This window comes from Bos taurus, chromosome 2, assembly GCF_002263795.3.
Source record: "Bos taurus isolate L1 Dominette 01449 registration number 42190680 breed Hereford chromosome 2, ARS-UCD2.0, whole genome shotgun sequence".
Lineage (NCBI taxonomy): Eukaryota > Metazoa > Chordata > Mammalia > Artiodactyla > Bovidae > Bos > Bos taurus.
In genome coordinates this window covers 121260726-121284211 of record NC_037329.1, presented here as the reverse complement: position 1 = coordinate 121284211, position 23486 = coordinate 121260726, and the positions used below count along the sequence as shown (strand labels likewise).

Here is a 23486-nt window from a genome sequence, read left to right as displayed (position 1 = left end):
GCCCACAAAAGAGGCTGTGACTCTGCTCCCTTAAAGATACCGGGTTGTCCTGTCTGCTTCCTTGAACAGCCTGTTGTCCAGCAGACTGTCTGTGAGAGGGGTGTTAGCCTCCCCTCTGCAAATAATAAAGCTCTTGCCCCATGCCCTGAGATGGCATGGCTGTGGTTCCACTGGGTGGCTAGCAGCTGTGTGCGCCTGCTATCTATCTGACTGTATCCCCCCTCCAGTGATTTTCCAGGGATGTTGTTCCCCCCTGAATCTGAGGTGATGTTACTTTTGCCCTCCGACTGTATTCCAAGGGTCACCTGGCCCTCAGACTGACAGCCGTGCAGCTTGCCCTTCACTGAAAGCTGAGTGGGTGTCTACTTGCCTCTTGCTCACTGGGGCTTCAAGGCGGCCCTTGAATCTCTGGTCCAGGTGCTCCCTGGGGGGGCGGAGGAAGTTCCATCCAGTATCCTCCTCCACCTCCGGGTGCCACCTTCGAGGTGAATGGGGCCTGGACTGGGGTGAAAGGACCCTCGAGGGCTGAGAGGCAGGGGGCGATGGCAGCAGGAAGCTTGGGGGTGCTGGAGGCTTGCGGTTGGGCTGCTGGGGCCCGGTTGGCTGCGGAGCCCTCAGGAGGAGGCAGGAAGTCAGGGTGGGACGTGGGCGCGGGGAGACAGCCGGTGGCTACGACGGTGAGGGGAGCCGAAGCTGTGTCTGGGCAGCCGGGCTAGGCCAGGAAGACCATGTGAATGGGGCCAGGGGGCTCCTGGGCTGGGCAGGTAAGGAGTGCCGGGAACAGGGGCCTAAGGGCTGGGTGTGGGACCTGCGAGCAGAAGGCTGCAGCTGGGCCTGGGGTCAGGCTCCCCCGGGATGCAGCAGCCTTTCAGGCTGGGGTCAGAAACACCTGGAGGTCAGGTGGGAGGCAGGCTGAACAGCCAGATTGCCTCTTTCCTGTGTAGTTGCCTCCTGCTTCTACCACACTGCCTGCCATCAGCGCCAACCTCACTGGGAGCTTTTCCCTTGGGGATCTCTTAGGTACTGAAAAGGCCTTCAGAAATCTCTACATCCAGCCCCTCATCCCATGATGGATAAGCCTCCTGAGCCCCAGATTGGCAAAGCGCTCCCTCCCCATAGTCCGTCAGCAACGCAGAGGCAGAGAGGGTGATGGCCCTGGGAGAGGTGATGGCCTAGGATGTGATTCCCCCTTGGAGCAAGGTGATGGACAGGCTTGTGTCAAGGGTCCCAAGAGTCCTTCTGCTTGTCACTGGGTGCAGACCCCAGTGACAAGACTCTCTTGAGAGAGTGAGGGGAGTCACCAAGAGCATCCCGACAGACACGTGAGAAGTGACTTTAGCCTCGACCCACACTGCTTGAGAGAGGCAGGGGGTCTTCCTTTGGGAATGGATGGGCATGCAGGGGGACATTTATCATCTGGGATGGGGCCTGGGGCGGAAGTATCTGACAGGACTCCGGGAAGTTGGGGGGTGAGAGGATGATGGGAGAAGGGAAGAGGAAGGGCTATTTTTATCCTGGACAGGGGTGCTGTTGGCCCTGGGCAAGGACCGTCTGGGTTTCCATCTGGAAAATTGCCACTCCTGCCCCTGCCAAGTGTGCACAGGATGTCCTTTCCTCTTGCCTTTGCTCCCTCCTGCCCACTTCCCCCACCCCTGCCACTGCCTGATTAGGGCCAGTGGGTCCTGCTGGGTCCTGCTTCAGACCCTGGGAAGGCAGAGGCCCAGGGAGGCAGAATCAGCTCCCTGTCCACCCCCTCATTTTAGCTCTCACCCTGCAGTTTATGGGGTAAATCCCCACCTGAGCCACACTTTCCAGGTTTCCCCTGCCTCCCCCACTGCCATTGGAGTTTTTCTTGAAACAGTTTCCACTCTCTCAGCCATGTTGCAGTCTTTCTTTTGTCCCCAGCTCCAAGGCCTGCAGCCTCTTGTGGGGCCTAGAAAACAAGCTGGGTCTTCCCTAGACTCATCCAGACCCTGGATTGGCATTGGCCATCCCCCACCCAGCCTGTGCTGAAGGATGATTCAGGGTCCCTCGCCCTCGAGGCTCTGGGACAGAGGTGCTTCTCAAAGGGAAAAAGGCCAAGTGATGAAGCAAGAGAATGGGCGGAAGCTCCGGAGGAGGTCGAGAGGAGGCTTCCCTTGGGTGATCAGAAGGCTTCCTGGAAGAGTCAGGCGGTTATGAGAACAAAGGCCCATTTTGCAGAGTACCTAGGATATGCAGCCAGGGTCACTGTCTCTGGGTTGTTCGTTGGGTCCTAGGAGGGCAGAGACCTCAGGGCAAGACCAAACACGAGAGCTAGCGGGTCTGGTGTAGCGCAAAGGACATGCATTTCACAGTCAGGCTGACCCAGGCACAATTCTGGTTCTGCCATTTCCTTGAACAAATAACTTCACCTCTCCAATTCCAGTTGCTTTATTGGTAAAGAGGCAATAATAAATCCCTCCTTACAGAGTGCTGGTGGGAAATCAAAGAGAAAATGGCCGTGATGTTCCGTGGGTAGTACCTGGCATGCCGAAGGTGCTTAACAGAGGTTAGGCAACCATTTCTCCTGCAAATGGTGCACCCAAGGGTGTATGTGTGGTGGGGGTGTTGGCGGGGGGAGCTGTCCATACCCGGAATTACTCCTACTCAGCACCTTGGCAAGCCAGTGGGCAGCCCATTCCTTTACACTTGTGGTGTAGCTTTGCAAATGAGCTTGTTTCCTGTGTGTTCTAGTGGGTGTGAGAATTCTAGGCTGGCCCACAGGGTCTGTCTTGGAGGAGGGTCCCACAATACCTTCCTACAGACACATAGATACACACACACACACACACACACACACAATCCTTCCCTCCCTAGCCTAAATACCATTCATATCATCACTGGAAAATGTAGGTGTGCATGGATGTTCAGAGGCAGAGGCAGGGACCACATATACATCACACATCAGTTCAGTTCAGTTCAGTTCAGTCACTCAGTCGTATCCGACTCAGCAACCCCACGGACTGTAACACACCAGGCCTCCCTGTCCATCACTAACTCTCGGAGCTTACTCAAACTCATGTCCATTGAGTTGGTGATGCCACCCAACCATCTCATCCTCTGTCATCCCCTTCTCTTCCCACCTTCAATCATTCCCAGCATCAGGGTATTTTCCAATGAGTCAGTTCTTTGCAACAGGTGGCCAAAGTATTGGAGTTTCAGCTTCAACATCAGTTCCTCCAGTGAATATTCAGGACTAATTTCCTTTAGGATGGACTGGTTGGATCTCCTTGCAGTCCAAGGGACTCTCAAGAGTCTTCTCCAACACCACAGTGGGATCCTATAAATCCATGTACACACCCACAAGCTGATGGCTTCAAGGCCAAGCTCAATTCAGTGAAAGCAATGCTGAGGGGAGCTGAGTTTGTGGGTGGGATGGAGGCAAGTGGGCCCTCCATCCAGGTGTTGGTTGGAAGGTATCTGAGCTATATTTCCAATGCTTGGTCTAAAGAATGCTAGTCCCACGAGGCGTCCGGGAAGAAAACAGTTCTGGGTCCAAATCAATACGGCCTCAGCTATGAAGTGTCCCATGTGAAATTTCTATCAGTGTTAGCTTGTGGAAACTCTGAAAGTCTCCCCAGAGAAGGCAGCTGTTTGCTTTTGTCTAACCCAGTGTTTCTCAGACCTCGGTGGTTGCAGAACCATTTTTCTTGTATCCCTAGTTCCTTGCCTGCACCTCCAGAGACAAGGGGAGCAGTGGAAGGACAGCTGTAAGGTTGATTCTTCTCAAAGGATTGTGTGTCTTACCAGAGTTTTTGCGTTGGTGGGGACTTGGTTGTTTTCTGGTTTTCAATTATAAAATTAGCACATGGCTGCTTCTAAAAATTTTAACAGTAGGGACTTCCCTGGTGGTCCAGTGGCTAAGACTCTGTGCTCCCAGTGCAGGGGGCCCAGGTTCGATCCCTGGTCAGGGAACTAGATCCCACATGCCAGAACTAAAGATCCTGCATGCTGCTACTAAGACTCCGTGCCATTAAATAAAATAAATAAATATTAAAAAAAATTTAAACAGTACAGAGACATATACAGAAATATAAGAAATGCAGCTCCCTCCAATCTCACTCGTGGGCTATGCTCACTGTGAACAGTTTGGTGTACACCCTTCTAGATTTTCCCCTACGTGGCCACTGAAAAGCATTTTAGTTAAGAACTTAATCCCTGGAAACAGATAGCCTGAGGTTCAGCTACTTATTTCTATCACTTATTTGTTATGAGGCCTCAGACAAATAGCTTTACCCCATTTAGCCCTCAGTTTTTGCATCTGTGAAATGGGGATAATAATAGCACTTACTTGATAGGATTACTATGAGACTAACATGAAGTCATGCAAATGAAGGCTTAGCACAGAATCTGGCTGAAAAGAATCCCCTAGGTATCCATACTCATACTCGGATGCAAATAGGAGGATTCCCTGGTGGTCCAGTGGTTAAGAGTCAGCCTGCCAGTGCAGGGGACATAGGTTCTATCCCTGTGTCCACAGACACGTTTGCTTTCACACACCGCTGGGCAACTGGACAGTAACCCCCACTCTCCATAACTAGGGAAAGTCTTCACACGGCGACAGAGACCCAGTGCAGCCAAAAATAAACAAACAGGTAAATAAATGTAACATTAAAAAATAAATGCAAATAGGCTTATACTCTATATTCTGTTCTGTGACTTTCTTGCCATGTTATCTCTGGAACATCTTTCCATGTCTATGTGGAGATCTACCTCACCTTTTCAGTGAAAGTGAAGTCACTCAGTCGTGTCCGACTCTTAGCGACCCCATGGACTGCAGCCTACCAGGCTCCTCCGTCCATGGGATTTTCCAGGCAAGAGTACTGGAGTGGGGTGCCATTGCCTTCTCCGAAAACCACAGTGGTTTTAGCTAAATATTGTGAACTTGGTTAGTGGGCAATGTGGTGATTTTAAGATGCTGCTTCCTGGACAGTATTGCTGTTTGGTGTTGTTAGTGTTGTCAGGAGTTACTGACCAGTGAGCTAAAGATAGGCCTTACTGCCTCCTGTGAAAGTAGAGTGACCCACCAGTGGGGCACCCACCTCTGTCGCAGAGGGCAGAGTCAAATGGACGGGAACCTCTGACTATTCACCTGTGTGTCCGCAAGTCTAGATCAGAGCCTGGCACATAAGATGTACCCATTAAATTGTAATCGGTAGGCTGACCACGTAAGAAAGTCATGCCTCCTCTCACCTACCAAGTGAGGCCTAAGCTCAGAGCTCTGTTCCACAGTGCGGCATTTCCCCAGATACCTCGTCACTGATGCGGGTGAGTGATCTTAGGGGGTCATGAATGAACATGTGCAAATGTGAATTTAGGTATTATACCCTGTGTTTATTTTAATATATACTGATTTCCATTTATAGATGGTGATACTAATTTTCCATTTTTTTAAAAAAAAGTACACTCGATTTACCGTGTTCTGTACTTGTTTTCCATTTATGGTAGCAAAGTTTTCATTTGAGGTAAATATATTAAACGTGAAAAATGGTCTGTGGAAGTGCCAAAAATCAAAAAGGAAAATGAATATGTTTAAGTCTGGGGTCATGAAATACCCATGCTGGCCTCAAATAACAATTTTCATTTACTTAGTCCTTACTGTGTACCATGTTAAGTACTTTATTATATGAGGTCATCTCTAGATCACATATTATGTTCACAACAGCCGTGGACGCGGGTCCATTTTTAATTTCCATTTTGAAGAAAAACGAACTGAGGGAGGTTTATGTTCTTTTTCTTTTTGACCACACTGCGAGGCATGCAGGATCTTAGTCCCCTGACCAGAGTCCAGGGATTGAACCTGTGCCCCCTGCAATGGAAGCACAGAGTCCAACCAGTGGACCACCCAGGAATTCTCTGAGGGAGGTTTAGACAGGTGTAGTAACCTGCCCAAAGGTCCTCTGTCAGTGAACGACTGGGAGGCCTTGGGAATGAACTTGGATGACCATGACATGGACATGGTGAGCTGAACCTCTCTGATCAGCAGACTCCCGGAAACTTTAATAGAGTGGTGCGGATTGCCAAATTTTAAGTAATACTTCGTCCTGATAAAACCTACATGATGCAAAATACAGACAGAGGTACATAAGGAAGGGGACTCAATAAGAGGAATTACTCAATATATACAAGTTACTAGTTGGAGGACCTCTACCCAAAATACAAGCTTTAGAATAATCACTCTATTGCCCTTGTTTATGGCAATAACTAACTAGGAGAATCAGTTCTGTGTTCAAACCACTCTCAGTTTGTAAGACTAAATCCATCTTATTTGCATATAAGAAAAGACTCATCCTTTTGTTCTCTGTTTTTGTGAACTCTGTGAACTCACAGGGTTTATTCCAAACCAGTATTATATCAAAGAGGAACATGTGAAAAAGGAAGGAATTCAGGATGCATCCCTGTTTTACCCACTAGAAATTACTTGCCATGCCTGTCAACCCTGATTCTCAAGTACCGTGCTAAGGGTTCTGCACGGGCATCCACAGCCCAGGCTCTTCACTGAACATATGTATCTTCGCCAATAATCAAATCTTGACCAAAGAAAAAGGCCAAGAAAATGCTTTAAATTATTCCTAACAGATTTTGCCACAATGTGGCCCATAGTATGGCAGTAGCCTGGGTCAGTGAAATAGCTTGCCTGCTCTTGACACACACATTGCCTGGGCAAGAAGCTGGCACACATTTTGGACAGAATGTTCAATAAATGAATAGGTTTACAGTTCAGGGGAGGGAAAGTCTTGTATATTTTTTTAAGGGGACAAAACACATTCTAGGCCCAGTCAAGTGAGATGATATCTATGGAGTTGGTAAAAGTGAACGAGCTGGCAAGAATCAGAGCTTGTTATGGTTTTGTTGTTGTTGTTTTAATACCAATGCTTTATTATTAACTAAATAATAGTTATTTAGTTTAGTCACACTGTATTCAGGTTTTCTTAGTTTTTAAAAAGTAATGAATTAATTTGGCTGAGTCGGGTCTTAGTTGCCACACGAGCGATCTTTAGTTGCAGCGAGTGCGATCTACTTCCCTGACCAGGGATCAAACCCAAGCCCTCTGCATTGACTGCTTCACTGGACCACCAGGGAAGTGCAAAACAGAGCTCACTGTGGTATGATTCCTAAACAACTCTGGGATCAGAAAATTTGGTCCAGGAACTTCATGAAATCCGGGATTTTTGACCAATTCTACACGGAGTATGAGCAGGGAGATTACACGGGTGGAGGAGCCTGGCAGCCAATAGTCCATGGGGCCACAAATAGTCAGACACCACAGTGACTAAACAAACTGCAATGAGCAGGGCGCTGTGTGTGTTGGGCTCTGTGAAGCGACAAGACAGATGGGACCTGAAATCTAGCCCTCGCTCCACTCTCCAAGTTTGAAACCCCAGGGAGGGGTGGCCCTTTATAACTGGCACAAAGCCCTCTGTGGACCATGGACAGACCTTGAGATTGACCGAGAACATTATAGACACCAGTCAGAGAAGGTCTAGAATCTACAAAGTTCCTCCTATGGCACCCCACTCCAGTACTCTTGCTTGGAAAATTCCATGGATGGGGGAGCCTGGTAGGCTACAGTCCATGGGGTCGAAAAGAGTTGGACACGAATGAATGACTTTACTTTCTTTCTTTCTATAGTTCCTTTTGGAGAAGGAAATGGCAAGCCACTCCAGTGTTCTTGCCTGGAGAATCCCATGGACAGAGGGGCCTGGTGGGCTATAGTCTATGGGGTTGCAAAGAGTCGGACATGACTAAGCAACTAACACACACACACACATTGACCTTGAATTCTTGAGTTGGGAGAAAAGAATGTCCTGTTTCATTCACTCCAGCATCTGCCTTTTGTTACTGATTCTGAGAGTCCTGGCGATTCTCTGGATCTGCTTCCTCTTTCTTTTTCTTTCTTTCTTCATTCCTCTCCTCTCTTACTTTCAATGAGAAATTTATATTAAGCTTTAATTTTTATTTTATTTTTGCTAACTTCATTTATTAACCTGGTTTGATCAGACTAGAATGGGACCCACATTTTGTACAAAGAAATATATGCATATATAACCTCACAATTACTTAGGGACCTGTACAAACCATACATGCCCCCATTTCATTGTACAGCCATCTGCATACATGGACTCCTACACACCCATGGGTATGTACACATAACATGATGCTCAATGATTAATGTGCCTCGGTAGGCACAAACTTGTATTCACCAGCCAGAGAAATGCATACTCAAAAACATGAGTTTTAGGGGACTTGGCTGGTGGAGCAGTGGATAAGAATTTGCCTGCCAGTGCAAGGGACATGGGTTCAATCCCTGGTCCCAGAGGATCCCACATGTTGAGGTGTGACTGAGTCCGTGTGCCACAGCCACCCAGCGCACTCGCCTAGAACCTGTGCTCTGCAACAAGAGAAGCCACTGCAACGAGAAGACCACACATCGAAGGGAAGAATAGCCCCTGCTCACCGCAACTTAGAGAAAACCTGAGCAAAAAGCAACGAAGACCCAGCACAGCCAAAAAACTGAAAATAAATAAACCAAAAACATGCATTCGAGATAGATAGAGAATTGTCTCAGAGAGAAAGGCCTGTTAACAGTGCAATGTCACATTTCTGATGGAGAGTAGACTTCATTCTGTCAGACCTCCTTCCCTGCTCCATTGTCTCCATCACCTCTCAGGATTCCCTACACTCTTTAGGTTTTCCAGGAAGTGAAGAACAGAGTAGAGTACCTGGATAGAGGAGGTAGGGGCCTGATTGGAATTCTGCCTCTGCCAAGAGCCCTCCTGTGCTATTGGGAAAAACCACTTAGCTCCTCTGGTCTGACACCATCTCCGTCTTTAAAATGAGCCTGGTGAATTACACAGGTGCTTCTTCTTTTATTTATTCATTTATTTTGGCTGCACTGGATCTTAGTTGCAACTCTTGGGATTTTAGTTGCAGCATGTGAACTCTTAGCTGTATCATGTAGGATCTAGTTCCCTGACTAGGGATGGAACTCAGGATCCCTGCATTGGTAGCAGGGAGTCTTAACCACTGAACCACCAGGGAAGTCCCTACACTCTTGCTTCTAAACTCTTCCCTCTAAGGACTTACTTGCCCTTCCCCTGTCGTGCTTTTCCCCGCTCCCCCATGGCTCTCATGATTTTGAGGGTTTTGCTGACTAAACTACCTCATTTAGGTACTAATTTTGTTGTTTCTAGTTCACATTTTAAGCAGAGACTTAACTAAGTATGCCTTGTATGTGTGTGTGTTCAGTCACTCAGTCAAGTCCGACCTGTGTCCGACTGTGCGACTCCACAGACTGTAGCCTGCCATGCTCCTCTGTCCATAGGAATTTTCCCGACAAGAATACTGGAGTGGGTTGCCATTTCCTCCTCCAGGCAATCTTTCCAACCCAGGGATCAAACCCATGTCTCCTGCATCTGCATTGGCAGGTAGATTCTTAACCACTAAGCCACCTGGGAACCAAGTGGCTAAGCCACCAAGTATGCATTGAAGAAACAATAATGCAATTTGTCAAACTGAGAAACAGATCACTTGCAAGCCTACAGTGTTATTCTGGGGCCTCACAGGCGCTGGGAGCCACTCACCAGAATTATGTCTGACACTGCCAGGTCTTGGGGTCTTCTGATTGCTGCCAGGTGTTATCCTCCAAAACTCACACTTCTGTATAGGGCAGGGCCTGAAACCTGAAGCCGGAGGGCTCCGTGGGCACTAAACAAGTCACACAAGAAACGCTAAGGGTCAGATACCCAACAGTTACCAAGTACCATTTTCCTTAATTTTACACAGCTTGACTTTTTCTCACTCCTGGCCCCAGTCTTTTATTTAATCGACATATAGTTTACTTACAATATGGTGTTAGTTTTAGGTATACAGCAAAGTGATTCAGCTATGCATATATATATTTTTCTGATTCTTTTCCATTATAGGTTATACAAGATACTAAATATAGTTCCCTCTGCTATACAGTAAATTATTTCTTTTATATGGAGTGGTGTGTATCTGTTAATCTCAAATTCTTCATTTATCCCTCCCCTCCCCCACCCCTTTCCCCTTTCGGTAGCCACAAGATCATTTTTCTAAGTCTGAGTCTGTTTCTGTTTTGTAATAAGTTTATTTGCATGAGTTTTTAGATTCTGTATATAAGTGATATCATGTCATATTTGTCTTTCTGTTCCTGGCTTGCATCACTCAGTGTGATAATAAGTTTATTTGCATGAGTTTTTAGATTCTGTATATAAGTGATATCATGTCATATTTGTCTTTCTGTTCCTGGCTTGCATCACTCAGTGTGATAATAAGTTTATTTGCATGAGTTTTTAGATTCTGTATATAAGTGATACCATGTCATATTTGTCTTTCTGTTCCTGGCTTGCATCACTCAGTGTGATAATAAGTTTATTTGCATTAGCTTTTAGATTCTGTATATAAGTGATATCATGTCATATTTGTCTTTCTCTTCCTGGTTTGCATCACTCAGTGTGATAATCGTAGGTCCATCCGCGTTGCTGTAAATGGCAATATTTCATTCTTTTTCACCTGGTCCCAGTCTTCAGGGACATCATCATGTCCTCTCTGGCCGGTCCAGATTTACCCAGGGTATAGGTCCTGCCTGCATGTTTTCCTGGACCCTCGCCCAAGGCCAGGTGGCTCCTCTTCTCCCCGCATGTGACCCCAGCCTGGACCACGTGCAGTATCCAGCCCTAGATTCAGCATAGATTTCTTCTGCAGGTCTACCAGCCTCTCCTCACTGCTGCACCCCAGTTCATCCCATTTTCTCAACCCCAGGCTTTTCTCATCTTGCTCTTACCCTTTCCAAAGCCCCTGAGAATGTCAGGCCTAGAAGGGACTTACTGATCTAAGTTGACACCTTATCTGATGTTGGTGTTCTCTGTATAATATAGCCAGCTGGTGGTTTTCCAAGGGCTGTTTGACTATCACAAAAAACAGGTTGCTCAGGACCTCAGACCCTAGACAGTCAGCTCATCTAAGGCTGGTTCCAGAATGTAAACAGTTCTTTTCTGGAGGCTTTTGCCGTTAATCAGTTCTAAGCCATAATAAAAGTAGCAATCGAAAAAATAAAAAAGCCATTTGCAGCCACAGAGCTGAGCAAGATTTCTCAAATGTTTCCCCAGGACTCCTAAAGTAGGAGGGGAAGAGTATATGCGCGAACACCTTTCCTTGAAAGTCTCTTGATTTGGCTTAAAATTTCATGTACATTTTGTATTTTCCTCTATTTGTAATAGATCTGTTTATTTAACTACGTGAATAAGGCTTAACTATGTGTTTAACACTCATGCTTTGAGAGGTACACACCCGTGACTTCCGGTACCCATGAAAGGTTATAAGTATCTCAGTTTAACAGGCATGAGCTTATCAACTATACTCCAATATAAAATAAAAATTATATATATAAAAAAAAGAAATGTGAGCTTAAAGCCAAGAGGATTATTTATCAGTCATATTCTTCCACTTTCCAAAGCAGGGGTTGGTAGGGCAGAATGAGCACTCCTGGAAATCTTTCTAAGCTCTAAACCAAGCCAACATTTATCTAAGCTTCTGAGGAAGGGATGACAATTCCCGGTTGACAGAAAGGCAGAGTGGAACTAGAGGAGAATGATTTCAGCAAAGTGACATAATGAGTATTATTCCCAGAATTTGAACATAACTCCAGGGACTATCCTTGAATCTTTTTTTTTCTTTTTTTTCTTTAATTGAGTTATAATTGAATAGGTCCTTAAGTCTTACAAACTAAAAAACCACCACTGCTCCCCATTTCTAGTTGACCTTAGCATGGATTAGCAGCTCTAGCTTTGTTCTGCCCGTAACAGTTGTGAGTTTGAGCAGAACTTTCTGGTCCTCTGTTTGCTCATCTAAAATCTGAGGTTAGACTTGGTGGTTTCTAAGACCTTTGCAAATGGGAGAATCTGTGCATTAACCCACCACATATCAGTCAACATTTATTAACAAGAATTGTCCTGGGTGGTGGGACATTCAGGCAAATAAAACACAACCTCTGCTCTTGCTGAATCCCTGATCTCACCAAGCGGGTAGCAAAGGCAGGGGGACTGACACATAAATTAGTGTCATCCTGGCACTCGGTGGAAGTTGATGATTGTGGCTGGTGAGAGTGGAGTGTTGTAGGAACAAAGAGCACTGGGCATTGGGGAGGTTTCACAGAGAAGGTGATATCTGAGATGAACCTTGAAGATTGAGCTCGAGTTCAATAGATGGGCAAGAGTATTTCACGGCAGGTGAACCACACATGCAAGGCATGTTGTAAGAAGAGTGTGAGTTTTTTGGGGAAGAGGAGCTCCGAAGACAGATTCTGTGTGTGTGTGTACACGTGTGTGTGTATTGCAGAATAGACTGAGGAGATGGATTTGATCTTGATATTAAAGGTTCTTGAATGCATAAATTAATTTATCTGAGGACTGGTATTTCCAGGGGTCCAGAGGACCAGCCCTGGGCGAGGAGGTTCTGTAGGGACTCCTGGGGACTTCAGGGTGAGATCCCCATTCTGCTTCAGGCAGAACAGCTCCACTTTTACCTGCTTTATATACGGGGTTCCGCTCGATTTCATCTGACAAAAAGTTTCCACTGCTAAAGCAAGCAAACAAATACAAAAAAAATGTATGGCCCATAGGGCCATTGAGGGGTTTTCTGCTAGGGAGAAGCAGAAAGAAGCCTCTGAAGCAGACTTTGTGGGGGATTTGGGGGAGCAGAGGCCTGATGGCTGACATTCTGCAGAGAGGGTCCCTCATTCAGTGTCATTGGCAGCAGGGGGGACTTGTAATTAGGTGGTGAGGTACACGCACCCCACTGTAGGGGAGGATCAAAACTCAGGTCTCCCCTAGGGCTGGGGGAAGTGTATGTGATCTCTAGCAGGTAGTCCCCCAACTTGGGGGATGGGCTGAGAGAGTGGGAGAGGGGAGAGGCAGGAAGTGGGCAACCAGACTAACAAAGGTGCCTGTGGCGGTTTACCCGGCCCAGGTGGGAGGGCGGGGCCTAGGTCTCAGCGGGGGCCACGTGTGACTTTATTGGGAGCTAGGACCCCATTTCAGCTTTTCTGCGGCTGGAGAATGGCGGCTGGGGGGCTGACAATCTCAGGCACTTCTGGAAGTTCCCAGGGCTAGGCCCTAGCATGTCTGATGTTGGGGGAGCCCTTTCAGCCCCCTCTCCATTCCCCCAGGGACCATGGGCTGTAGCTGCAGCTCAAACCCAGAAGATGACTGGATGGAAAACATCGATGTATGTGAAAACTGCCACTACCCCATAGTCCCACTGGATGGCAAGACCACGGTAAGAGGCAAGACAAGGGGCTTGGTGAGGGAGTTGGGTGGGATGCAGGCGTGGGGAGAAAGGAACAGATCATAGGGATGATGATGCCATCTCACAGGTCCTGGAGATGACAGCGAGCCCCCCTGCCACACAGAAAGGAAAAGAACCCCAGACAGGGAAAGGGACTCTTCTAAGGTCCCACAGCAAGTGGTGGGCAAATTCAATGAGAAGATCCAGCCAAGCTGAAGTGAAGGAGAGCAGGAGAGTGGGGAGGCAAGCCAGGGTCTCACCCAGTCTCCAGCTCTCTGACTTCTCTCATCCCACACCCACAGCTGCCCATGCGGAATGGCTCTGAAGTGCGTGATCCACTGGTCACCTACGAGGGATCCAACCCCCCAGCTTCTCCACTGCAAGGTGACCTCAACCAGCAGGGCCTGAAAGACAAGGCCTGTGGATCCTTGGCTGTCAGCCTCCATCTCCTCCCCCATCCCCAACTTCTAACTCCTGAACTCACCCTCCCAGTCTGCTCCGGAAGTCTTCTCCCTGACTGCCCCTGTCTTTACAGACAACCTGGTTATCGCCCTGCACAGCTATGAGCCTTCTCACGACGGAGACCTGGGCTTCGAGAAGGGTGAACAGCTCCGTATCCTGGAGCAGTGAGTGCCCCCCTTCGGCCTGCCCATCCTAGGGTATCTCCAGTACCGCAAACCCCTGCGGTCCCGGCTTGCAGTGGGAGCTTTGCAGACAAAAATGGGAGGCTTCGGAGTGCTGAGCTGGAGGGTGGGGTGGCATGGCCTAAATGGGGGCTCCGACGGAGGGTTTCCATCCGAGTCCGAGGCTATGCAGACCATGCTAACTGCCGCCGTCGCGCAGGAACGGCGAGTGGTGGAAGGCGCAGTCCCTGACCACGGGCCAGGAAGGTTTCATCCCCTTCAACTTTGTGGCCAAAGCGAACAGCCTGGAGCCCGAACCGTGAGTGGGGACGCGTCGTGGGAATGGTGGGACGCAGATCCAGGGACCTCGGAGCAGAGGAGAGGTGCTAGGGGTGGTGGCGGTGAATGCTTGAGGGTAATGGGGGAAGACCGGACCAGCGGATCCAAGAAGCCTTCGCTTCTGCCTTGAGCAGCTGGTTCTTCAAGACTCTGAGCCGCAAGGACGCGGAGAGGCAGCTCCTGGCGCCGGGGAACACGCACGGCTCCTTCCTGATCCGGGAGAGCGAGAGCACGGCGGGTGAGCAGAGATGCTGCTGCGGGGCGTCGGGAGGGGGCCGTGGGCTGGGGCCGCTAGCGGAGGTCCGGGGTGCGAGGAGCCCGCGGGAATGGGGGGCGTGGGAACCGCGTTGGCGGAGGGGCGACTCGCTGAAGGCCACCCCTCCCCGTCTTTTGCGTTCCTTCATCCCTTCTTTCGTTCAGGATCGTTTTCACTGTCGGTCCGGGACTTCGACCAGACCCAGGGAGAAGTGGTGAAACATTACAAGATCCGTAACCTGGACAAAGGCGGCTTCTACATCTCGCCCCGCGTCACTTTTCCCGGCTTGCACGAGCTGGTCCGCCATTACATGAGTGAGCACACACCGCAGGAGTCTTCACCTGGGCCCTACCCTATCAGCCTGTCTCCCCCACTTCCTCTCGGGGGTCCCCCTCCACCCGTCCCCGGCCCATCTCTCAGCATGCTCCTTCATTCCCCCCACCCCCACCCAAGTGGGTGAGGGGCGGTACCTTGTAGCCTCAGAGATCAGGTGACAGCCCCATACCTCCCCTGCCTGACCATTTCCCCAGGTGGGGACTGAGTGAGCACCCGCCCCCCCCAACCCCCAGTTCCGTTCCGCCTTATTGACAGCCCTTCGCCCCTCCCTTGACCTCATAGATACTTCGGACGGGCTGTGCACACGGTTGAGCCGCCCCTGCCAGACCCAGAAGCCCCAGAAGCCTTGGTGGGAGGATGAGTGGGAGGTTCCCAGGGAGACTCTGAAGCTGGTGGAGCGGCTGGGGGCTGGCCAGTTCGGAGAGGTGTGGATGGGTGAGTGAGGCCCTCCAGGACTGCGGGCAGGTGGGGAGGGGAGGCGTCTACCGAGGTCCTAAGAGTTCTACGACAGTACCCTGTTTCAGGGCAGCTGCCTAGCTCTGGGTACATGGGCTGTGAGTGACCCTCCCAACCCTTCCCTGCCCTAGGGTACTACAACGGGCACACGAAGGTGGCAGTCAAGAGCCTGAAGCAGGGCAGCATGTCCCCCGATGCCTTCCTGGCCGAGGCCAACCTCATGAAGCAGCTGCAACACCAGAGGCTGGTCCGGCTCTACGCGGTGGTCACCCAGGAGCCCATCTACATCATCACGGAATATATGGAGAACGGTGGGCGCCGCCGCCGTGCGCGGCCGCTGGGGGGCGCTGCCGTGTCCTCTGCCCCTTCCCGGAGTGGGGAGGAGCTATGCGTGGCTGTGCACTGAGGTTTTCCTAGAGGAATTTTGCTGAGCCCTCAAAGACTCACCTTCAGGGGCGACCAGAGGGTGTGTGGAGAAGAGGGTGTGCTGTTTGAACCGTATCTGGGAGCCCAGCTTGAGGTGGCAGGCTCTGGTTGTTCAGCCTCTCAGTCGTGGCCCACTCTTTGCAACCCCGTGGACTGCAGCATGCGAGGCCTCCCTCTCAGGTTGTGGAAGAGGACTCAACGCCCATTTTCCCTCACCTGCAGTACTGTTTGCCTTCTTCAAAGCCTTATCTTGATCTAAGGATGCTTGATCTCAGGAGATGAGTAGGTCCCTAGCTCCTTTTCTATATCTTCTGCTCCCAGCCTTGGGAGGTCTGATCTGTTCCAAGGCCCTCTTTTTCAGTTCTTGATGAGCCTCTCCCCATCCCTTCGCCCACTGTTGGACAGATTGAGAGCCCAAAGAAGGGGAGTTTAAATAAATAGGAATTTCTAGGCCCAGCTTTGGGCCAAGTCTCTGTCCTGCCTCTGGTGCTCAGTTCCCTCAAGAATACCAGCAGAAATCTAAACAGGCTTATCCAGAAAGTAGTAGTCATTAAGGACTCTGACTGCTTGGATTGGAATCCTGGCTTGAGGACTGTGTGGCCTTGGGGTTATCACCACTTCTCTCTGCCATGGTTTCCTCGTCTGTAAAAATGGTGATAATAATGCAATCAGTTCAGTTCAGTCTCTCAGTCATGTCCGACTCTTTGCGACCCCATGAATCACAGCACGCCAGGCCTCCCTATCCATCACCAACTCCCAGAGTTCACCCAGACTCACGTCCATCGAATAGTAACTTTCTTATAGGATCTTTGTGAGGATGAATGCTAATGCATATAGAGCAGTTAGAACAATGTCTGCTGTATAGTAATGGCTCAGTAAGTTTGTTGTTATCTGGCTCTGATTCTTTGGGAGTATAAAATCTGTCCTTCTTTCAGGAAGGGAAAAAAGCTAATTGGTTAATGGATTCTGAAAATGGCAAGTAGCAGGCCACCTTCAATTGGTAGTTGCTTGGAGCTCTGTGTTGAGGATTCTGAGGTTCATTGGAAGTGAGCACTGGGATTGATTAGCAATATCTGCCATGGACACAATGGAGGAATGACAGTGTCTGTCCACATATTTGCTGCCTTTGGGTGAGGTTTTGTCTGTGACTAATTCAGCACTCAAATGGGGACATTCAGGTTGTTGTCATCTTCACACAGGGTTTTAATCTCTTGAGAAGGGCCAGTGGTTACTAGCTCTGTTCCGGCCACTCTAATCCCTGGTCTTCTTCTAGTTACCCTCTGCTACCAGAAAGATGGTCCCTCACTCCCTCATGATACCTATTTTCATACTCCTATTTTAATATATTCAGCATACATTTATTGCTGTTTTCTGTGGGCTGGGAGGAGCTTCCCACATGCCTCAGTGGTTAAGAATCCGCCTGCCAATGCAGAAGATGCAATTTGGTCTCTGGGTCAGGAAGATCCCCTGGAGGAGAAAATGGCAACCCACTCCAGTATTCTTGCCTGGGAAATCCCACAGACAAGAGGAGCCTGGTGGGCTACAGTCCATGGGGTCCCAAAGAGCCAATACAGCTTAGTGACTGAGCATGCATCCACTGAAGGCTGGGAATATTGATGGACAAAATAAGAATCTTGCTATCAGAGAAACCTTGCTTTAATTATGCACCCTAGGAAAACGAGTTTATGCCATAGAAAAGTCTTAGCAGGTAGATGATGATGATGATACAATTTATTATTCCTGGTACAATCTAGAGAGGGTTTTTAAAGGAGGAGTCTAGCTGAGCCATGACCAAAAAGAAACTGTAGCAGAAGAAATGGGACAAAGAGACTTTGGAGTGGGAACCCATGGTCTATGAGAAAAATCTCACAATTATCTAGGGTAGATGGAGTAAAAGAGGCAGGAGTGGAGGGAAGAGAAGAAACTGCAGATGTGGACTATTCAGGGCTTGGATGCCTGGCTGAGGAGTTCAGGTTCCACCCCACTCGTGGCAAGAAGCTTGCAGACCCCTCCAAGTGGCATCTTAGTCCCCAGGAAAAGGGCATCACACATCTCAGGCACCCTTACTCTGAACAGATACTCCTCCATTTTCAGCTCTTACTCTTCCTTTCCACACATCAGACATGGCTTCTAGACCCCTACTTAGGGGAGAAGGGTCTGGGAGCTTTCCCCTGGGGCAATTTGGGTCAGCAACTCTTGCTTATGTCCACAGGAAGCCTGGTGGATTTTCTCAAGACCTCCGAAGGCATCAAGCTGACTATCAACAAACTCTTGGACATGGCAGCCCAAGTAAGGAGACTAGGGAGGGGCTGAGCATGGGCACAGGGCAATGGGATCCAGATATCTGGCCCAGGACTGCTGACCTATATCTGGTCTGCAGATTGCAGAGGGCATGGCATTCATTGAAGAGCAGAATTATATCCACCGTGACTTGAGGGCTGCCAACATCCTGGTGTCCCATAGCCTGAGCTGCAAGATTGCGGACTTTGGTCTAGCACGCCTCATTGAGGACAACGAGTACACAGCCAGGGAGGGTAGGTATGGGATATGAGGGAAGTTAGGGGTCTCCGGGGTCTGGCCTGGCAGACCCTGGTGACCTCACTGCCCTCCCTCCAGGTGCCAAGTTTCCCATTAAGTGGACAGCACCAGAAGCCATTAACTATGGGACATTCACCATCAAGTCGGACGTGTGGTCTTTTGGGATCCTGCTGACGGAGATTGTCACTCATGGTCGCATCCCTTACCCAGGTCGGGGTCCAGGCAGGAGCTGAAAGGGTGATGGGGAAGGGAAGCAAATTCATGTCTTTCTACTTCCTCCCAGGCTCAGAATATGAACCTTTCCAGCTGCTTCCCCTCTATTCTCCTAGGGATGGCACTCGTGCATCCCCAATCAGGTGCCACATCTCCTAGGTCTGGCTTCCATTTCTGTCCCTGAATCTCTCTTCCTTCAATAATCCCAGCTCTTTTCTTTAACTCTAACACAGGCAGCCTAGTAGGTAGAAGAGGATCTGGTCTGAGAGGCAAGAAGCCTTCTTTCTTTTTTCATTTTTTTCCAAGTTTTATTTATTTTTTGGCCACACCTTGCAGCATGTGGGATCTTAGTTCCCCAACTAGGGATCAAACCTGCAGCTGCTGCATTGGAAGGCAAAGTCTTAACCGCTAGACCGCTGCGGAAGTTCCCAAAGGCCTGCTTTTTATTACAAGATCTGCCACTGATGCTTTCTGTTTGACTTTGATCAGATTATTGCTTCTTTCCCCAGTTGTAAAACGTGAGGTTAGAACAGTATTTGACCCATACAAAACACTCAAGGGTGTTAGGTTTTATTATTAATCACTTTGGGCAGGTGACTTTGGGCAGATGACTTTACCTTTCTGAGCCTCAGTTTCATGATATGAGAAACAAGATTATTTTTGAAAGAGCTTGACTCATAGTAGATGCTCACGAAACACTGACTTCCTTTCCCTCTAAAGCCTTCCATGTAGAGTGAGAGAGATGTGTAAGCAACCAATTCCCACTCTCTCCCACTCCTCCCTCTATCTCCTCGACAAAGTTCTTTACCGCTGAATTCAGCCAGGGCAGGAATGGAATTTTTTTGGAAGGAACTTGCTAGGAAACGCTGGGGAAAGGAAACAGAACACAAAGACAGGGTTGGGAGCTCGTGCAGCCCGATGGCCAGACTTGGCAGAAGCTTCCCACATCCTGAGCAGTGTGCACAGAACTTTGCTCCTGGGAAGGTAAAAACACCTTAGAATTAGGTGTGAGTATGCAGGCCTTTCCTGGTCTGGACTTGCCCCATCAAAGAGTTCAAGGGCAGCGCTGGGGCTAGAAACATACTCTTGTCATCCTGCCAAGAGCTCACACTGCTCCCTTAGAGAATTTTTCTACTAGAAGAATAAAGGCAATGAAAGCACGATGATAAATGGCAACTGACGCATAGTTTCAGGGTCAGGGAGACTATGGAGAGTAATGGGGACCTGGGTAAACTCGTCTGCGCCAGCAGATGGTTGCTATTAAGACACAGGGGCCCAAAAAGCAGAGCTGTGTATTTTCAAGAAAAGCCAAAGCTTGGAGTTTTAGGAAAATTTGCCCATTTCCAAATATTGGTGATGATTCAGATTGTTTAAAAACACAATACGGGGCCAAGTCAAAGTGGGTCTGTCTGTGGGCTATATTTAGGCTGGGTGTAGCCAATTGGTTTGCACCCTTGACTCTATCCATCAGTGTTGTTTCCTAGCCTGTATCTTTCCGTGCCCTGATTTTTAAATGTGAGGGCCACATAGCTAGAGGCTCCCAGGGGCAAGGCCTGAGGAAGAGAGGTCTCTATTGACTAGGTTCCAGTTTGAAGCTTTGTAGGAGTAAAACTACTGTTTTGCTAGGATGTCTAGGAGTTAGGCTTCTCTTCTCAGGAGAAGGAAGGAGAAACCAGAGGCCACACAGGTAATTTAGAAACAGGGAGCCTATTTCTGCTGTGACCATTCGGTTCTCCAGAGCACCATCTCTTGGGGTCCACATGTAATGGGCCTCGCTGGTGGGGCCAGGATCAGTACAAAGGGAGGGAACTGGTCCAAAGATGACTTCATCTGGGTCACAGAGGGGCCTAGTGAATCTTCTGTGCCCGATGCAGGGTCTGCCTGGCTGAGGCCCAGGATCCACCTGGCTTCCTGATGCAGCATCTCATGTGCCTGTTCCCAGAGCTGGAGAAACTTCCCCATTGTCCTGGCTGTGGGCCCCCATCCTGCACTAGGCCCTGATGGCTTCATCCTTCCCCACCAAATAATAATCATCACAGGCGCTCTTTATGCTCCATCTCCTCCTCCAGGCACCATCCTCAGGGCCGTGTACACACTTTCTCATTCAATCCTCACAACATCTCTAGGAGGTAGGAGCTCCTATTATCCCATTTTCTAAATAAGGAAACTGAGGCTCAAAGAAGTTCAGTGGATCACTCAAGGACTCACAGCCAAACACGTCTGTGTTTCTACATGTTTAAGCCATAGCAGACACTCTAAGTGGCATGACTGACCTTTCGCAGGTACTGCCAATATAGCCTTACCATCCTTACCATCGATGAAGACCAAGATCCCTTTGGATTGGTGCTCACACCATACCTGTTGTCAAATATCTTCTTGACCATCACCCCTGTCTCTGGGCTTCCGAAACCTGGAGCCTTGATGTCAGTTCTCCCATCAACCTCTAGGGATGACCAATCCTGAGGTGATTCAGAACCTGGAGCGAGGCTACCGCATGGTACGACCTGACAACTGCCCGGAGGAGTTGTACCAGCTTATGATGCTGTGCTGGAAGGAGCGCCCGGAAGAACGGCCCACCTTTGACTACCTGCGCAGCGTGTTGGAGGACTTCTTCACAGCCACGGAGGGCCAGTACCAGCCCCAGCCCTGAGGGGCCTAGGTGACGGGGGCTTGCAGCCCCCCACCACCTAGCCAACCTGGCTGGGGGGTGCAGTTCCTGGGTCATACCCATGTGGCCTGTGCACATTCGGACTCAGCATGTGAAGCCCGCCCACGTGCGACACGTACACTTCTCGTGTCTTGTACACAGGATCTGTAGTTGGGTGGGCTCTGCACATGTGTCTTGTACATGTGTGGCCTGTGCATATACGTCTTGGACACTTGTCCAAGTTGTCCTTTCTGGGCGCCCCCCTGACTTCCAAGACCACCAAAGAGAGGAGAGAGGCCTATGATTAACACCTGCTTCTCCCTGTCCCCTTTTCCTTTCCCCTGGTCATCAAGATGCTCTTTGAGAGCTGGGACCTTATCTAAAATACCTCTGTGTGCTCCTCTTTGGTGTTGGCACACATAAGGAGCTCAATAAATACCTGTTGGCGAAGATTGTACATCTTTCTGCTCCCCACTCCTGTCTCCTCTTCCTTGCGGGGGGAGGTGGACATTCAGAAGATGGAAACTGAGGCACCCTGAATTGGGGTGAAAGGTGGGAGGGATGAAGGGATGTCTGAACTTTTTCCAGCCCTGCTGATGTTGGGTGCCAAGAGGAGGTCCTTATACTTTGCGGTATGTGTTCTTTGAACCCCTTCAAACCTCCACCCCAAAGAATTATGGGCACCCTAGCCAGAACCTCCTAGAGAGTAGATGAGTCCCAAGACCCTTCCTTTCCCATTGCATAAGAGTGACTGCCTTTTCCTTTTTACAGCTACTAATTCAAGAGGTATATGTTCTGATTCACCTTTAAGGTGTTTTTAAACACTGAGTTAATCCACTCACTTAACAAATATTTATTGAACATTGACTGTGCACTAGGCCTGGAAAATCCCATGGATGGAAGAACCTGGTGGGCTGCAGTCCATGAGGTCACGAAGAGTCGGACACGACTGAGTGACTTCATTTTCACTTTCATGTATTGGAGAAGGAAATGGCAACCCACTCCAGTATTCTTGCCTGGAGGATCCCAGGGATGGGGGAGCCTGGTGGGCTGCAGTCTATGGGGTCACACAGAGTCAGACACGACTGAAGTGACTTAGCAGCAACAGCAGCAGCAGCATACTTCTCCCTTCATGTCTAACAAATCATTGGTAAAATTTACTAGGTTATAGATTTATAGTTTACTAGATTATAGATCTGGAGAAGGCAATGGCACCCCACTCCAGCACTCTTGCCTGGAAAAATCCCATGGATGGAGGAGCCTGGTGGGCTGCAGTCCATGGGGTCGAAAAGAGTCAGGCACGACTGAGCGACTTCACTTTCACTTTTCACTTTCATGCATTGGAGAAGGAAATGGCAACCCACTCCAGTGTTCTTGCCTGGAGAATCCCAGGGATGGGGGAGCCTGGTGGGCTGCTGTCTATGGGGTCGCACAGAGTTGGACATGACTGAAGCGACTTAGCAGCAGCAGCAGCAGGCAGTGGATAAGGTCTCTGGGGAGCTCACAGGGAAGATAGACAGTAAGCATCCCAAACAAATAAATGGTATGGTGTGCTGCAAGGTGACAGTGCTAAGGGGAAAACAGAGCAACGAAAGGGGAATTAGGAGTGTCATATTTGGGGGAAGTTTGTAGCTTTAAAGAGGATACACTGGGAAGGTCTCATAGAGAAGGTGAATTTTGAGCAAAGATTTGAAGGAGGTGAGGGAGTCAGTGGTATAGGGGAGGAGCAGTCAGGCAGAGGGAACAGCCTGAGGCAGAAACTTGAGACAAAGGGCAAGAAACTTGGGAAGGGCAAGCTCTGAGACACAAAGGCTGCCTGAGGGCGGAGGATAGATCCTGTGGGGCTTTGGGGCCTGTGGCTTCTGCAGGAGCCATTTTGAGACTTACATTTTAAAAGAATGGCTCTTACTGCTGTGTTAAAAATAGATTGAGGGCCTTCCCTGATGGTCCAGTGGAAGACTCCATGCTTCCACTGCAGGGGGCATGGGTTCGATTGCTGTTCTGGGAATTAAGATCTTGCATGCCAAGGCACAGCCAAAAAGTAAATGTGTGCTGTGTGCTAAGTCGCTGCAGTCGAGTCCAACTCTTTGTGACTCATGGATTGTAGTCTACCAGGCTCCTGTCTCTATGGGATTCTCCAGGCAAGGATACTGGAGTGGGTTGCCATTTCCTTCTCCAGGGATCAAACTCCAGTCTCTTATGTCTCCTGCATTAGCAGGCGGGTTAATTAAATTAATTAAGTAGGGCTTCTCTGGTGGCTCCATGGTAAAGAATCTGCCTGCCAGTGCAGGAGACACGGGTTCCATCCTTGATCTGGAAAGAT

The 23486-nt window shown here is 49.2% G+C and overlaps 1 protein-coding gene and 1 non-coding gene across 3 annotated transcripts; both read left to right on the top strand.

Annotated features, from left to right (window-relative positions):
• Positions 1-683: 683 nt before the first annotated feature.
• On the top strand, positions 684-21620 carry LCK (LCK proto-oncogene, Src family tyrosine kinase). Of its 2 annotated transcripts, NM_001034334.1 has the most exon segments (13): positions 684-764; positions 13211-13320; positions 13632-13713; positions 13865-13955; positions 14173-14271; positions 14426-14529; positions 14712-14861; positions 15166-15318; positions 15471-15650; positions 17978-18054; positions 18146-18299; positions 18382-18513; positions 20964-21618. In NM_001034334.1, coding segments are annotated over 12 exon segments (1530 nt in total). In that variant the 5' UTR covers positions 684-764; positions 13211-13215; the 3' UTR covers positions 21167-21618.
• TRNAG-CCC (transfer RNA glycine (anticodon CCC)) lies at positions 3864-3936 on the top strand. Its single transcript has one exon. It is a non-coding gene; the product is annotated as a tRNA-Gly (tRNA).
• Positions 21621-23486: the final 1866 nt, after the last annotated feature.